We start from the raw sequence: 17,215 nt of genomic DNA, 5'->3' as shown, positions 1-17,215 counted from the left end.
TGTCTCTGTGTGTGTGTGTCCATGTGCGTCCGTCCGTCCGTCCGTCCGTCCGTCCGTCCGTCCGTCCGTCCGTCCGTCCGTCTGTCTGTAACCGTGTGTGTCTGTGTGTCCTACCCAGTTGTGTGTTGTCTCTTCTGTTCAGTTCTTTAACCACTGTCACAGCCAGTTGTGAAACCTCCAGAGCTTCACGTTGGACCAACTGACGCAAACAGGCCACGACAGCACCACGTAAAGACAGGTAAGAACTGGACAGGTGAGTCTGGAGGAAAGACAGAGGAAGTTAAAGACACAGAGGACGATAAAGACAAACCCACAGATCAAATATCAAACTCTAAAAAATAAAACAAAACAGAAGGAACTTAAATGACAATAACGTCAAATGTGTCGGATCCGATGTTAGTTTTCAGAGGAAACAGATAAAATCGTCTTAAAGATATACCTACCAATGTGGCATTTCTCACAACACTTAGTAACAGTTTGAACATGAACAACCCGCCTCCCTCCAATGCCCCACCCTCTTCCCCCTGCCTGAGCTCTAACGCTTTCCTCCTCTCCCCTTATGCGCGGTGGAAGCAGAGGTGGAGGTCCGGACCGCTTTGGTGTGTCCGTGGATCCCTCCCTCAGTAATCAGACACATCATCCACCTGCCGCGGCTCCTGTTTCATCAGTAGACCCTGAATTTAAGGGTCTGGTCTGTGCAGTGCTGGGCCAGTGTCTTCACTGGACCATGGAGATGAGGTGCCCAGGCGATGGGCACGTGCACTGTGAACGCACGGCCTCCCCGAATTTTCCATGGACATTTGAGGTTGCATAGTCCATACATTTATCATCCTACATTGTGTGACACCAAGTACATGTACCTGTATGAGTCCCACAGTCATAAAAGCTGACCTTTATGCAGACCTGTCTGTTTAGTCCAGTACACCAGACTTCTAGACTTTTATCTCCATCCTTCATTCATCAAACTCCTGTTTGTTCCCCTCAGTTGTTGATTCTGTTAATAAATTCGTTTTTTCCCTTCCACATGTGCATTTGAGTCCTAGCCATACACATCCTTAGACAGGAGACTGTGCGTGGATAGTGACAGGAGAAGCAGCACGACTGAAGCGTCAGATTCAGGGGTACCCATATCGGATGTGGAGACGGCAATAATGGATCGGATGGTGGACGGCCGTAATGGATGATTGACAGGAGGCTCAGCCAAGTTCGGCCAATTGTTTCATTCGGACCGAATAAAATGATTTGTCAGAATTTTATCAGAAATATGAGCAATATATGAGAATTAAACATTTTTGAGTTTCTTTTACATTTTAGTTTGACACGCTTATTAGGAGCATTTTAAGATGACGAAAGAAAAGTGTAAAAATGCCACATCATACGGTATAGCTTTAACGGACGTGGATAAACAGAGCAAGAGTTAGCGAGTTAAAGGATGTGGGCAAACAGAGCAGGAGTTAATGAGTTAAAGGATGTGGATAAACAGAGCAGGAGTTAATGAGTTAAAGGATGTGGATAAACAGAGCAGGAGTTAATGAGTTAAAGGATGTGGATAAACAGAGCAGGAGTTAATGAGTTAAAGGATGTGGATAAACAGAGCAGGAGTTAATGAGTTAAAGGATGTGGATAAACAGAGCAGGAGTTGGTGAGTTAAAGGATGTGGATAAACAGAGCAGGAGTTAATGAGTTAAAGGATGTGGATAAACAGAGCAGGAGTTAATGAGTTAAAGGATGTGGATAAACAGAGCAGGAGTTGGTGAGTTAAAGGATGTGGATAAACAGAGCAGGAGTTGGTGAGTTGAGATGTCAAACTGCAACACAAAGTTCAAAAGCAGATGATAAAAGTGTCCAAACCAATAAAAAGGACAGATGGACACAGAGACAAAGACAGTCCATGAACAGAGAAACTGAGGAAACAGAGGAAGAAGCTGAACACAACAGAAACACAGCTTCATGCTTGACCGGACGTACCAACAGAGAATAATCCAATAAGATCTCCTGAAAAAACAAACACACAAACAACCTTCAGTTCATATGTTGTCGATGTTGAAACCTGCTGGAAAACAGTGAATAGAACTGGAACCAGAGGATGGAGGACAACAGGAGACAGACAGGAGACAGAGACGCTGATGGACCAGAGGGTGGGACAGGTGGGGTGGGCGTGGTCAACAGGAGACAGACAGGATACAGAGACACTGATGGACTGGAGGGTGGGACAGGTGGGGTGGCCATGGTCAAAGGGCGGGGCTACTCACACAGAGTGCAGGTACGAGGCCGGACAGGTCCACGTGAGGAGGACAGAACATGTGGAGCTGCTGAAGACAGGACACAGCTCTGGACTGGACCAGGCAGTCTGGAGAACCCTGCATGACAGCAGAACCCAGCAGAACACTGGACCGAATAACGGCCGCACTGTCACCTACGAACAAACGAACATATGAGCCACAGAACCCAGCAGAACCTAGTAGAACCCAACAGAACCCAGCAGAACACTGGACCGAAGACCGGCTGCACCGTCACCTACAAACACATGAACATATGAGCCACAGAACCCAACAGATTAGTGGTTCTATAGGTGGTTCTATAGGTAGTTCTATTAGTGGTTCTATAGATGGTTCTATGGATGGTTCTATTAGTGGTTCTATGGCTGGTTCTACAGGTGGTTCTATAGATGGTTCTATGGGTGGTTCTATGGATGGTTCTATTAGTGGTTCTATAGCTGGTTCTACGGGCGGTTCTATGGCTGGTTCTGTGGGTGGTTCTATTAGTAGTTCTGTGGGTGGTTCTATGGTTGGTTCTATTAGTAGCTCTATAGATGGTTCTATGGATGGTTCTATTAGTGGTTCTATGGCTGGTTCTACAGGTGGTTCTATAGATGGTTCTATTAGAGGTTCTATAGCTGGTTCTATGGGAGGTTCTGTGGGTGGTTCTGTTAGTAGTTCTATGGGTGGTTCTATGGATGGTTCTATTAGTAGCTCTATGGATGGTTCTATGGTTAGTTCTATTAGTGGTTCCGTGGATGGTTCTATTAGTAGTTCTATGGATGTTTCTATGGATGGTTCCATTAGTGATTCAACAGATGGTTCTATTAGTAGTTCTATGGATGGTTCTGTGGATGGTTCTATGGATGGTCCTATTAGTAGTTCTATTGGTGGTTCTATGGATGGTTCTATTAGTAGTTCTATTGGTGGTTCTATGGATGGTTCTATGGCTGGTTCTATGGATGGTTCTATGGATGGTTCTATGGCTGGTTCTATTAGTAGTTCTATTGGTGGTTCTATGGATGGTTCTATGGCTGGTTCTATTAGTAGTTCTATGGATGGTTCTATTGCTGGTTCTATTAGTAGTTCTATTGGTGGTTCTATGGCTGGTTCTATTAGTGGTTCTATGGATGGTTCTATTAGTAGTTCTATTGGTGGTTCTAATGGATGGTTCTATTGGTGGTTTTATGGATGGTTCTATTAGTAGTTCTATTGGTGGTTCTAATGGATGGTTCTATTGGCGGTTTTATGGATGGTTCTATTAGTAGTTCTATTGGTGGTTCTAATGGATGGTTCTATTGGTGGTTTTATGGGTGGTTCTATGGCTGGTTCTATTAGTAGTTCTATTGGTGGTTCTATTAGTAGTTCTATAGCTGGTTCTATGGCTGGTTCTATTAGTAGTTCTATGGATGGTTCTATTAGTAGTTCTATTGGTGGTTCTATGGATGGTTCTATTAGTGGTTCTATGGATGGTTCTATTGGTGGTTCTATGGATGGTTCTATTAGTGGTTCTATGGATGGTTCTATTAGTAGTTCTATAGATGGTTCTATGGATGGTTCTATTAGTGGTTCCATGGATGGTTCTATTAGTGGTTCCATGGATGGTTCTACGGGTCAGTCTCACAGTAGAACTGAAGATAAAGGGTTCCACTGGACCAGGTCTTACCTTGTAGATCCGGACCCAGGCAGGTGGTAAGCGCATGCAGACAGCGGCCCAGACTCAGGTGAACCTCTGGGTGAGTGGGCGGAGTTGACAGCAGGAGGCGGAGCACCAACGTGAAGGAGGGCTCTGCGTGGACCCGGTACAGACCCCCAGACAGATCCACCACCAGAGACAGACTGTGGAGGGACCAGGTCTGGAGGACAGGGACAGGAAGTTAATGCGGGTCCCGGGTGGACCTGGAGCTGGACTGAGGGGTGGCTGAAGCGGACCCACCTGGACCTCTGGGGACGTGCTGTCCTGGCTAAGGGTGAACAGGACGCCCACACAGGTGGACAGGTGCTGAGGGGAGCTGATCCCGCCCACGTAGCGGTACAGTGCCCCCAGAGCCAGAGCCAAGCCGCTGCGAGACGCTGCGTCCCTCGCCGTTTTCAACCTGAACCGTGGACAGTCAGTCAGTTTAGGAAACATACGATGATGCTCTGATCAGACACAAACAATTCAATATTTAATCAGATACAGATGCACGATTTTTATAGACTTATACACACTGTTTAGATACAGTTTATATTCTATTAGTTTACTTTTTAGTTTTCGTTTATTTTTAGACACACATATGAGACCCATAACATGTCCAGCTGTGTCCACCTGTTAAAGCCCGCCCACCTGTTAAGCCCTGCCCACTGACCTGTCAAAGCAGAGCAGGGACACGGACACGGTGAAGCCGGGGTCGTTGACCACCTGGACCAGACGGGCCAGACCTTCAGCCGCCAGGCAGCGCAGCAGAGGACTACTGCTCTCCAGCGCCCCCGACAGGAGGGACAGGGCGGGGGGACGCACGTCCTCTGGACCCAGAGGACCACGGACACCAGCCTGGAGCTGAGGACCCAGACCCTGTTAGGACACGGACCTGATCCACCACTAAACCTGTACACGGTCTGAACAGAGTCAGCTGACAGGTGGACTGGACTGGTTCTGACCCTGTTTCCATCCACACTAATACTCTAATCAGGGTCTTATCAATGCAGTTCTCAGATTATTATTGATCAGAAATCTGTGTCATTACATTGATAATGGGATCCCTCAGGGCACCGTCTTAGGCCCCATCATTTATATGTTTATATTCATGTATGTTCAGATGTAGGCCTACAGATGGACCCTGATGACACTGACCCCCTTTACACTGATCCTCTGATCAATATCACATTACATTGATCATATAGAGAGTCTAATCCAGGGGCGTCAAACATGCGTCCCGGGGGCAAAATGCGTCCCATGAAAGGTTCCAATCCGGCCCCTGGGATGAATTTGCAAAGTGTAAAAATTCCACAGTCAAGGCTGTGGAACTCATTTTAGTTCCGGTTCCACATACAGACCAATATGATCTACAGTCAAATAATAACAGCAGAATAACTGACAAAAAAGAATGACTCCAGATTTTCTTCTAAGTTTGATGTGGAAAAAAAAAAAATTTACATTATGTCTATAAATAGTGACAACTTCAAATTTTTGTCTTCGTTTTAGTGCAAAAAATAACATTAAACTATGAAAATACTTACAAACTATTCTGTAACAAAAAAATGTGAATAAACTGAACAAATATGAACAACCTGAAAAGTCTAAAGAAAATTCAGCACAATTTGAACTATTTTCTGCCTTTTCCTCAGTGTTTAGTATCTTTGTAAATCTGATCCATAATGCACATATAAAAATGATAAGTTGAGGCAGAATATTGTTAAAATTGCACTGACTTTTCTTAAGAAACTTCAGTTTTTTCAGGTTATTCACATACGTTTTTGTTTGGATAGTTTATAAAAGCAAGTATTTCCATAATTTAATGTTATTTTTTGCACTAAAACAAAGACAAAAATTTGAAGTTGTCATTACTTATGGGCATGGTGTAATATTTTTTTCACATCAAACCGAGAAGAAAATATGGAGTCATTCTTTTTTGTCGGTTCTTCTGCTGTTATTATTTGACTGTAGATCATATTGGTCTGTATGTGGAACCTAAACTAAAATGAGTTCCACAGCCTTGACTGGAATTTTTGCACTTTGCAAATTCATCCCAGGGACTGGATTGGAACCGTTGGTGGGCCGCATGTTTGAGACCCCTGCTGTAAATCCTTTTTTAGACTCGTCGATACTCGTCTTTAATTAACTGCTGTGTCCATTGTTCTATCTGACATGTACTTTATTCTTGTGGCTCTTTTATGTGTGAGTGCTGCTTCGATGGGAGCGCCTCCTTAAGTTGGTAAAGGTGCAGTACCTTGAGCAGACTGCAGAGGGCAGCGCACACGTGGGTCTGGACTGTCTGCTGTCGCTGACCTTTGACCTGGTTCACCGTCTCCACAAACTGCTCCAGGATCTTCACTCTGACGGGAAAATGACAGGACACGTTCAGTGCGTTCAGGGATGAGGATTCGCACAGATGTCTTGAAATCCTGGTGAACGTTAACAGATGTGGTTTTTACTTCTGAGCGGAGATGATGTGAGGGAACAGCGTCCCAAAGAGTTGGACGGCCGCGGCGGTCAGAGCGATGGGAGGAGGAAGAGAAGCGGGAGCTTCGTCGCCGGGGTTGCACAGACTAAAGGGGTCATTGTCCAGAGAGGCTCCGCCTACACTGCTGGCGTGGAGCTGAAACCGTGGAAACAAAAACCCACACTCGTCAGCGGTTCCGTGTCGACTCCAGTCTGTCATCATTTAAACATCAAAACCACTTTTCAAACGCATGAACTGTGGAAAACCTGGGAGTGTTTCCACTGAAATGACCCGGTAAGAAACATCCCCCCACCACCCCAAACCTCATTAAAGTTCCTAACATGCACTAAAATCCACAAAAAATGTACTAACACGCACTAAAATCCACAAATGTACTGAAATGCACTAAAATCCACAAAAAAATAGGACCAATGGCCCTGTAGCTTACCGGCCAAATTAAAAGCTTTGGGAAATGTATCCAGATGCCATTTATTATCACCCAGTTCTGTGTATTTATTATATTACAGAAATAGTCCATGTTTTGGTCATATTCCAATCAGATCTGTAAAAATTCAAATTCCAACATGATATCATTGATACTTACTGATTTATTGTATCAATCCACTTCCAATCTGTTATAATGGGAAAATTTGTTAAAGTGGCACCAAATCCAGAATCAGATCCGGATCATAATAATTTGAATTCCTTGTGTTGACATGATCATAAAGAAGCTGTATACCAAGTTTGAAGTCAATCAGAACTGTAGTTTCAGAGATGAAGACGACTGAAATTTTTTCCCCATAAGAGCCCATAAATTTTCTGTAAGTTCCCGGATCCAGAAGAAGAGCCTGATCAGCATGTGGCCATTATGTTTTGGTAATCTCCCCATCAGGGCTGTACTGTAGAAATTTCAACTTGATATCATTTATATTTACTGAGTTTATATTTACTGAGTAAATATAAATGATGATCCACTTCCTATCTCTTGTAAAGGGGAAATTTTTCAAAGTCATACCAAATCCAGAATCAGATCTGGATCCAAAGAATTTCACTATCTTTTGTTGAAATCATCATAAAGAAGCTGTATACCAAGTTTGAAGTCAAACGGAATATTAGTTTCGGAGAAGAAGACAATTGAAAGTTTTGTAATGGACGACAGACAACGACACCAAACGCCGCATGATGACAATAGCTTACGACCAGTTGGCCGGTAAGCTAAAAATGGACTAATATGCACTAAAATCCACAAAAAAACGGACTAAAATGCACCAAAATCTCCAAAAAATGTACTACAACACACTAAAATCCACAAAAAAAATGTACTAAAATGCACAAAAAAATGGACAAATATGCACTAAAATCCACAAAAAAATGTACTAATATGCTCTAAAATACACAAAAAATGTACTAAAATGCACTAAAATCTACAAAAAATGTACTAACATGTTCTAAAATCCACAAAAAATGTACTGAAATGCACTAAAATCCACAAAAAATGTACTAAAATGCAGTGAAATCCACAAAAAATGCACTAAAATACGCTAAAATACACACACACACACAAAAATAAATAAATAAATAATGGATTGGATTTATATAGCGCTTTTCTAGACACCCAAAGTCCTTTACATTATTGATCCATTATTCATTCGCTCTCACATTGTCCCTCTGGTGGTGGTAAACTACATCTGTAGCCACAGTTGCCCTGGGGCACACTGGCAGAAGCGTGGCTGCCAATTCGCGTGGCTGCCAATCTGACCACCACCAAACATTCATACACATTCATACACCAGTGTGAGTGGCACTGGAGGCAAGGAGGGTGAAGTGTCTTGCCCAAGGACACAACGTACTGACTAGGACAGAGTGGGATTCGAACCGCCAACCCTTCAGTTATTGGACGACCCGCTGTACCACCTGAGCCATAGCCGCCCCAAATGCACTAAAATGTACTAAAATTCACAAAAAAGTACATAGATGCACTAAAATCCAATAAAATGTACTGAAATGCACTAAAATCCACAAAAAAGGTACTGTAATGCACTAAAATACACAAAAAAAATGTACTAAAATGCACTAAAATACACAAAAAATATACTAAAATTCACAAAAAATGTACTCAAATGCACTAAAATCCAATAAAATGTACTGCAATGCACTAAAATACACAAAAAAGGTACTAAAATGCACTAAAATCCACAAAAAAATATACTGCAATGCACTAAAATCCACAAAAATGTACTAAAATGCACTAAAATCCACAAAAAATGTACTAAAATTCACAAAAAATCTACTCAAATGCACTAAAATCCAATAAAATGTACTGAAATGCACTAAAATCCACGAAAAAGGTACTGTAATGCACTAAAATCCACAAAAAAATGTACTAAAATACACAAAAAATGTACTCAAATTCACAAAAAATGTACTCAAATGCATTAAAATCCAATAAAATGTACTGCAATGCACTAAAATACACAAAAAAGGTATTAAAATGCACTAAAATCCACAAAAAAATGTACTGCAATGCACTAAAATCCACAAAAAATGTACTGAAATGCACTAAAATCCACAAAAAATGTACTAAAATTCACAAAAAATGTACTCAAATGCACTAAAATCCAATAAAATGTACTGCAATGCACTAAAATCCACAAAAAATTTACTAACATGCACTAAAATCCACAAAAAATGTAATAAAATGCACTAAAATCCAAAAAAAAAATGTACTGCAATGCACTAAAATCCACAAAAAATGTATTAATATGCACTAAAATCCACAAAAAAAAGTACTGCAATGCACTAAAATCCACCAAAAATGTACTGAAATGCACTAAAATCCACCAAAAATGTACTGAAATGCGCTGAAATTCACCAAAAATGTACTGAAATGCGCTGAAATTCACCAAAAATGTACTACAATTCACTAAAATCCACATAAAATTACTAAAATGCACTAAAAGCACAAAAAAGTACAACAATGCACTAAAATCCACAAAAAAAATGTAGAGAAATACACTAAAATCCACAAAAAATGGACTACAATGCACTAAAATCCACAAAAAATGGACTAACATGCACTAAAATCCACAAAAAATGGACTAACATGCACTAAAATCCACAAAAAATGGACTGAAACGCACTAAAATCCACCAAAAATATACTACAATGCCCTAAAGTCCACAAAAAATGTACTCAAGTGCACTAAAATCTGCAAAAAATGGACTAACATGCACTTAAATCCACAAAAAAGTACTAAAATGCAGTAAAATCCATTAAATACACACCAAATGCACAGAAAAAATTCACTAAAATGCACTGAAATCCCAAACAATTTGCTAAAAGACATAAAACTACTAAAGAAGTACACTAAAATACACTAAAATAAGCTAAAATACACAAGAATGCACTACAATACAGAAAAATGTTAAAATACATCAACATACACATTAAAAATCTTAAAACACACTAAAATCCAACAACAATGACTAAAATGCACAAAAAATGTACTAAAATGCACTAAACTACATAAGAAATTCACTAAAATGTTCTAAAATCCATAAAAATGTGCTAAAAGACACAAAAATACTAAAGAAGTGCACTATCAAATCAAAAGGACGACGAACACCAACATTTGACCAACACCATCAAAACAGCCTGGACCTTATGCACAAACACACAAAATAGGAATATAATGCACTAAAATCCACAAAAAAAAACAAAAATGCACTGAAATCCAAAAAAAAGTACGTCAATGCACTGAAATCCACAAAAATGCACTACAATCCACAAAAAATTTACTGAAATCCACAAAAAAAATCAATAAAATGCACTAAACTACACAACAAATTCACTAAAATGTCCTAAAATCCACAAAAATGTACTAAAAGACACAAAAATACTGAAGAAGTACACTAAAATCCACACACAAAAAAAAGCTAAAATACACAAGAATGCATTACAATGCAAAAATAATATGCTACAATACATCAACATACATATTAAAAATCTTAAAATACACTAAAATATACAAAAAATGTGCTAAAATCCACTAAAAACAATTACTAAAATGCCCTAAAATCCACAAAAATGTACTAAAAGACACAAAAATACACAAAAAATGTACTAAAAGAAAAAAATGTACAACAAATACGCTAAAATACACAAGAATGCACTACAATACAGAAAAAATATGCTAAACTACACCAATATACATACTAAAATTCTTAACATACAATGAAATATAAAAAAAATACACAAGAAATACACTAAAATAAACAAAACTCTGCTAAAATACAGAATAAATATCTTAAAATACACTAAAATAAAAAAAGTACTTGAAGCTGTGAGTATTACAAAGCTATGGGAAGTAGATGGTGACCTCTGACCTTTGACCCTTACTGGTGTCCCTCCCTCTGACCTTTGACCCTTTCAGGTGTCCCTCCAGTGGTCACTGTATTCATCTCTGTCTGAATCTACTCTGGATAAAATCACCTGGACCGAAGTATCACACATTTACAGAAAAAAAAAAAAAGGGCCGAACTACCGCACGTATACAGAAAACAAAATGGACCGAACTATCACACATTTACAGAAAAAAAAGGACCAAACTATCACACATTTACAGAAAAAAAAGGACCGAACTATCACACATTTACAGAAAAAAAAGGACCGAACTATTGCACATTTACAGAAAAAAAAGGACCGAACTATTGCACATTTACAGAAAAAAAATGGACCGAACTATTGCACATTTACAGAAAAAAAAAACAAAAAAAATGGACTGAACTATTGCACATTTACAGAAAACAAAATTGACCTAACTATCGCACATTTACAGAAAAAAAAAAAAGGACCCAAATATTGCACATATACAGAAAAAAAAAATGGACCGAACTATCACACATTTATAGAAAAAAAAAAAAAACGAAGCAGGAAACGACAGAGTCTGATGAATGGAACTGCAACTCAAACCACAGAAGAACAGCTCAACACATTCCGGTACTTAAGGTTCCTGCAAGTGTCAGATTTGATCCGGAAAGGCCGACCCACCTGCTCCTCGATGTAGTGGTGGGCGGGGTCTCGGAGGGCGTGGCCGATTGGCGGCAGGTCGTCATGGTGACAGAGCGGCGGCAGCAGAGTGAGCTCTGAACACGGCTGGTTCAGGTTGTCCTGACCCGACAGGTCCGACACCAGCTGGTTCATCACCAATCCGAAACTCTCTGCGGAACCAGAACAACGGAACTGTGAGACGGCGAAGAGGAAGGGGGAGGAGTCTGTGGAACGGAGGCCTAGCATTACCATGGTAACTGTGAGGCGGCAGCATAACCAGCAGCTCGTAGACTCGGAGTCTATAGAGGACTGACCAGGTCCGGATGGAGGAACCGTAGGACCTGAGGAGAACCGGCAACCTGGACGGAACCAGAACACACAGATCAGCAATGGTGGACTGGAAATGTTCAACCTTTAGAACCGACTAAAACGTCCACTTTAACCTGTAGAACCGACTAAAAACATCCACTTTAACCTTTAGAACCGACTAAAACATCCACTTTAACCTTTAGAACCGACTAAAAACATCCACTTAAACCTTTAGAACCGACTAAAAACATCCACTTAAACCTTTAGAACCGACTAAAACATCCACTTAAACCTTTAGAACCGACTAAAACATTCACTTTAACCTTTAGAACTGACTAAAACATCCACTTTAACTTTCAGAACCGACTAAAACAATCCACTTTAACCTTTAGAACTGACCAAAACATCCAGTTTAACCTTTAGAACCGACCAAAACATCCACTTTAACCTTTAGAACCGACTAAAACATCCACTTTAACCTTTAGAACTGACTAAAACATCCACTTTAACCTTCAGAACCGACTAAAACATCCACTTTAACCTTCAGAACCGACTAAAACAATCTACTTTAACCTTTAGAACTGACCAAAACATCCACTTTAACCTTTAGAACCGACTAAAACATCCACTTTAACCTTTAGAACCGACTAAAACATCCACTTTAACCTTTAGAACCGACTAAAACGTCCACTTTAACCTTTAGAACCAACTAAAACAATCCACTTTTACCTTTAGAACTGACCAAAACATCCACTTTAACCTTTAGAACCAACTAAAACATCCACTTTAACCTTTAGAACCGACTAAAACATCCACTTTAACCTTTAGAACCGACTAAAACAATCCATTTTAACCTTTAGAACCGACTAAAAACATCCACTTTAACCTTTAGAACCGACTAAAACCATCCACTTTAACCTTTAAGGAGAACCAATCACAGACTGACTTGGTAAGCAGGGCCACAGAACAGGCCAATGGTGTGAGCAGACGGCTGATGATGTCATCGGTGACCAGGTTCCTGCAGTGGAGCAGCAGGTTCTTCATGGCTGTCGGACACAAACACACACTTCAGATCGGTTCAGTTCGGTTCACCTCAGGTTGTGTAAAGAGTCGGATTCTGCGTGTACCGACCGCACAGTGCCCCGGCTCGGCCCTCCAACGTAACCTGCCACGTAAAGTAGTCCCCTCGACGCAGCTCCATGTCCTGCTCCCGCAGAGACGCCGGAAACACACAGCGACAGAGGAGGAGGAGCCGAGGGAGATGGAGCTCCACCACGGCTGGACCTGGACCAAAAGGAGCAGAAATCAACTGGTTTTCTTAATTTGGTTGATTTTTGGATTGTTTTTCATATAAATTTATAATAAATGAGCCATAAATGAAAAAAAGTATCACAAATTTATGCTAATTTATGATTTTACGTCATTGAAATGCGACTAGAGATGTAACGATTACCAGTATAACGATAAATGGCGGTAAAATCGCAGACGGTTAGTATTACTGTTTAAATTCTAATTATCATGATAACCGTGTTTGATTACCACACTTTTAGAGGAAAAAACCCTATGTAAAGATCTGCTTTTATGTCAAATATTTGAGTATAATTTTAATTTATTATAATTTTAATTTTATATACCTAATATTTGGAACCAATATTCACTTTTACAGTCTTTGAAAAGCTTCATTAAGCATCTGTGTGTTCTCTCTGCAATAAATTATTTAATTTTTCAAATTGGATATATATTTTTTTGTGTTTTTTGTCCTTCTGTGTTGATATAGTAGGTTAAAGTGAAAAAATAACAGACAGATGATATAGATGAAGTTGTGCTGAAAAAAAAAGATCCCAATCATGGGTATAGTAAACATGTTTACATAGTATATAAAGGCAAAATCAAAAGGACTGAAAAACGGACAAAATAAGCTCAGACCACAAAGGGTTAATATTTGAATGTTTCTGGCAACAGAAGGTACATTGTGCCGATTATTTTATAACTTGGTTAAATTATTTCAGTGTATGTATAAGTACTTTTTGATCACAATAATCGTGATATGAAATTTTTATATCGTTACATCCCTAAATACAACAGATGTCATAATTCTGCGCTGGTGGAGGCGGGACCAGATCCATATTTACTTCATAAAGACAGTGTTTTTGTTTATTATTGTTTTTTTTTTCATGTCTTCTGTTTTTGTTTTTGTTTTTTAATTGAAAATATTTAAGTACATAAGACATATAAATTTATAATAAAAGAGCCAAAAATGAACAAAAGTATCACAAATTTATGCTAATTTATGATTTTACGTCATTGAAATGTGACAGATGTCATAATTCTGCGCTGGTGGAGGCAGGACCAGACCTATAGTTACTTAATAAAGTCAGTGTTGGGTTTTTTTTTGGTCTTTTTTTTTTTTCCTTGTTTTCTGTGATTTCTTTTTTGTTTGTTTGTTTGTTTTGTTTTTGTATGTTTTTTGGAAAATATTTATAATAAACGAGCAAAAAATGAACAAAAGTATCACAAATTTATGAGAATTTATGATTTTACGTCATTGAAATGCGACATTCTGCGCTGGTGGAGGCGGGACCAGATCCAAATTTACTTCATAAAGTCAGTGTTTTGTTTTTTGTTTTTGTTTCTTTCTTGTCTTCTGTTTTTGTTTTTGTTCTTATTGAAAATATTTAGGTATACAAGACATATACATTTTGAACAAACATCAAGATGTCAAAAAGAAAAAGCATTTGAACAAATAAATTTTAAAAATGCATAGATTTAAAGACACAAAACAGAATAGACAAATAATAGTATAAAAAAAACCAACATATCTAACAAAAATAAATAAATAAATACGTCAGAGAGTTCAATTTACTTTAAAGAATTTTAAAAAAAATAAAAATAAAAGCTTTTTATGTTAAAGATAAATTCTAATGATTTAATATATTTTTCAAATTTCATCATAAAGATTTTAAAATTTGGGTGTGTTTTGGTAAATTTATTTTTGTGTATATGATTCATAAAGTCAGTGTGACACGTGCACGTGAATCTGATGACATCACATTTACATTAGAACGAGAACCACGCAAAAAAAAAAAAAAAATCACATTTCGGCTAAAAAATTCTGACTTGAGCAGTAAGACGTTCAGTGTGAACGGGACCGTTAGCGAAACTCAGATCATAGTTTATGAACCAACGCATGTAGAAAAGTTAGAAGGCTCCTGTTCAAACGGTTACCCAGGGTGATGAGGGAGGAGATGAGCATCCAGCCGGCCTGAGTCCTCTGGAGGGAGATACGACTGTTCTGAGCAGCGGAACGGAGAAGGTCTTCAGCCAGACCCAGAACCACCTGGACCCAAAGAAGGAAATAGAACATGACCACAACCACAGGAACGAGAACACCCAGAACCACCTGGACCCACTGGTATGTACCGGTCTGAACTGGTCTGTGCCGGTCTGAACCAGTCTGTACTGGTCTGAACTGTTCTGAACCAGTCTGTACTGGTCTTAACTAGGGATGTCTAATAATATCGGCCCACCGATATTATCGGCCCGATATTGGCATAAAAATGTAATATCGGTGAATATCGGTATTGGTTTTTTGCCTATCATTAAAACCAATAAAATAATGCCTTGATTTCACTGGCATTTACCGACGCGTAAATGAATCATTGTTTGTAGCTGAAAGAAATGTGCAGTTTTCAAAATTGTACAGTAGAGTTGCCACACTGTAACAGACTCATGGAGGGAGGGAGAGAAAATAAATAAATATGGTATTTTTTCCACAACTTAACTCTTTCCCCGCCAATGACGAGATTTTCCGTCAATCCGTGTTTTCACTGTTATACTGTAGTTGAAGCTGTTGCGGATTGTGTGAATTACTTTCCTTTGTCCAAAAGCAAACAATTAAGCAGCTTTTTCGGAAAAATGACGGACCAGGTTTAACGTTTTCGCACTGGAGTCTCCGTATCCCATGGCAACGCATACAGCGGCAGTCACTGAATGAGGAAGTGCAGACTGCAGGAACGGCGTGCAGTTTCAAAAGCCTTAAAGATGATTATGGAGACAGAGTCTGACAATTCAATATATGATGGAGCTACAGAAGAACCATTTAGAGACAGGAACGGAGAAATACAGACCTGATCAAAATCTTAAGACCAGTTGAAAAATAGCTAGAATTTACCTTTTGCACATTTGGATCTTAATGAGGTTTTAAGTAGAGCTACAATATACAAAAGCAAGAAGGGGGAGTGAGACAAAAAGCACTTTGAAAAAGTCATTTATTGAAAACAACAAGTAAACTGAAATAGGCTGTTTATCAGCTGATCAAAGTTTAAGACCGCAGGCTATAAAAGCCAAAATCTGCTCAAAATTCTCATTTTCTGTCGGGCATTCACACGGTCATGCCCTCCTGATGGCTAAAGCTAAGAAGCTTTCTCTTCTTGAACGTGGTCGGATCGTCGAGCTGCATAAGCAAGGCCTCTCGCAGCGTGCCATTGCTGCTGAGGTTGGACGCAGTAAGACAGTCATTCTAAATTTTTTGACAGATCCTGAGCATTATGGAACAAAAAAGTCAAGTGGTAGACCCAAAAAAATTACACCTGCGCTGAGCCGGAGAATCCCATTGACTGTCCGTCAAGACACAGGGCGGTCCTCGACCCAAATGAAGCCCCTTACTGGTGCCGACTGCAGCGCAATAACCATCAGACGGCATCTGCGGGAAAAGGGTTTCAAAAACAAAAAAACCAATTCAAAGACCTCGTCTCCTACAACGCCACAAAACTGCCCGTTTAGACTTTGCCAGGGAGCATCAAACATGGGACATTGAAAGGTGGAAAAAAGTTTTATTCTCTGATGAGAAAAAATTGAACCTTGACGGTCCAGATGGCTTCCAACGTTACTGGCATGACAAGGAGATCCCACCTGAGATGTTTTCTACCCGGCACAGTGGAGGGGGGTCCATCATGATCTGGGGTGCTTTTTCATTCAGTGGAACACTGGAGCTTCAGGTGGTGCAGGGTCGTCAAACGGCGGCTGGTTACGTGCAGATGTTGCAGCGGGCATCCCTCATGACTGAGGGCCCTCGTCTGTGTGGTAACAGCTGGGTTTAAAAACAGGACAACGCTGCAGTTCATACTGCTCGCTTGACGAAGGACTTCTTCAGGAAGAATAACATCACTCTTTTGGACCATCCTGCATGTTCCCCTGATTTAAATCCCATAGAGAACATTTGGGGATGGATGGCAAGGGAAGTTTATAAAAATGGCCATCAGTTCCACACAGTTGATGCCCTTCGTGAAGCCATCTTCACCACTTGGAGCAATGTTCCCACCAGCCTCCTGGAAACACTCGCATCAAGCATGCCCAAACGAATTTTTGAAGTGATTAACAAGAACGGTGGAACTACTCATTACTGAGTCCTACTGAGAAAATTTTTTGTTCTGGTTTGGAGAGTTTTTTGTAATTTTT

General features: G+C 39.8%; 2 protein-coding genes across 10 annotated transcripts in view; both read right to left on the bottom strand.

Annotated features, from left to right (window-relative positions):
* Nucleotides 1-17,215, bottom strand: part of LOC115413570 (HEAT repeat-containing protein 5A-like) — a 54,678-nt gene that overhangs the window by 19,975 nt on the left and 17,488 nt on the right. For 4 of the 9 annotated variants that reach the window (XM_030126522.1, XM_030126521.1, XM_030126520.1 and 1 more), the window contains 13 exons: nucleotides 14,984-15,095; nucleotides 12,890-13,042; nucleotides 12,705-12,804; nucleotides 11,699-11,808; nucleotides 11,450-11,619; nucleotides 6,393-6,556; nucleotides 6,188-6,293; nucleotides 4,607-4,812; nucleotides 4,195-4,354; nucleotides 3,925-4,114; nucleotides 2,253-2,416; nucleotides 1,969-1,995; nucleotides 115-259 (listed from right to left, as the gene is read on the bottom strand). In XM_030126522.1, the coding sequence (XP_029982382.1) occupies nucleotides 115-259; nucleotides 1,969-1,995; nucleotides 2,253-2,416; nucleotides 3,925-4,114; nucleotides 4,195-4,354; nucleotides 4,607-4,812; nucleotides 6,188-6,293; nucleotides 6,393-6,556; nucleotides 11,450-11,619; nucleotides 11,699-11,808; nucleotides 12,705-12,804; nucleotides 12,890-13,042; nucleotides 14,984-15,095 (1,807 nt within the window). The remainder of the gene's footprint in view (nucleotides 1-114; nucleotides 260-1,968; nucleotides 1,996-2,252; nucleotides 2,417-3,924; nucleotides 4,115-4,194; nucleotides 4,355-4,606; nucleotides 4,813-6,187; nucleotides 6,294-6,392; nucleotides 6,557-11,449; nucleotides 11,620-11,698; nucleotides 11,809-12,704; nucleotides 12,805-12,889; nucleotides 13,043-14,983; nucleotides 15,096-17,215) is intronic. The other 5 variants (XM_030126524.1, XM_030126525.1, XM_030126527.1 and 2 more) reach the window with 3 other exon arrangements.
* The window catches only part of LOC115413898 (HEAT repeat-containing protein 5A-like), a 51,756-nt gene that overhangs the window by 18,681 nt on the left and 15,860 nt on the right, over nucleotides 1-17,215 (bottom strand). The window contains exons 9-20 of the mRNA XM_030127036.1: nucleotides 14,984-15,095; nucleotides 12,890-13,042; nucleotides 12,705-12,804; nucleotides 11,699-11,808; nucleotides 11,450-11,619; nucleotides 6,393-6,556; nucleotides 6,188-6,293; nucleotides 4,607-4,812; nucleotides 4,195-4,354; nucleotides 3,925-4,114; nucleotides 2,253-2,416; nucleotides 115-259 (exon numbers count right to left, since the gene is read on the bottom strand). Of these exons, the coding sequence (XP_029982896.1) occupies nucleotides 115-259; nucleotides 2,253-2,416; nucleotides 3,925-4,114; nucleotides 4,195-4,354; nucleotides 4,607-4,812; nucleotides 6,188-6,293; nucleotides 6,393-6,556; nucleotides 11,450-11,619; nucleotides 11,699-11,808; nucleotides 12,705-12,804; nucleotides 12,890-13,042; nucleotides 14,984-15,095 (1,780 nt within the window). The remainder of the gene's footprint in view (nucleotides 1-114; nucleotides 260-2,252; nucleotides 2,417-3,924; nucleotides 4,115-4,194; nucleotides 4,355-4,606; nucleotides 4,813-6,187; nucleotides 6,294-6,392; nucleotides 6,557-11,449; nucleotides 11,620-11,698; nucleotides 11,809-12,704; nucleotides 12,805-12,889; nucleotides 13,043-14,983; nucleotides 15,096-17,215) is intronic.

The sequence above is a fragment of the Sphaeramia orbicularis genome, chromosome 22, assembly GCF_902148855.1.
Source record: "Sphaeramia orbicularis chromosome 22, fSphaOr1.1, whole genome shotgun sequence".
Taxonomy (NCBI): Eukaryota; Metazoa; Chordata; class Actinopteri; order Kurtiformes; family Apogonidae; genus Sphaeramia; species Sphaeramia orbicularis.
The sequence above is the reverse complement of the archived record's forward strand: the minus strand, read 5'-3'. Positions and strand labels throughout refer to the sequence as shown.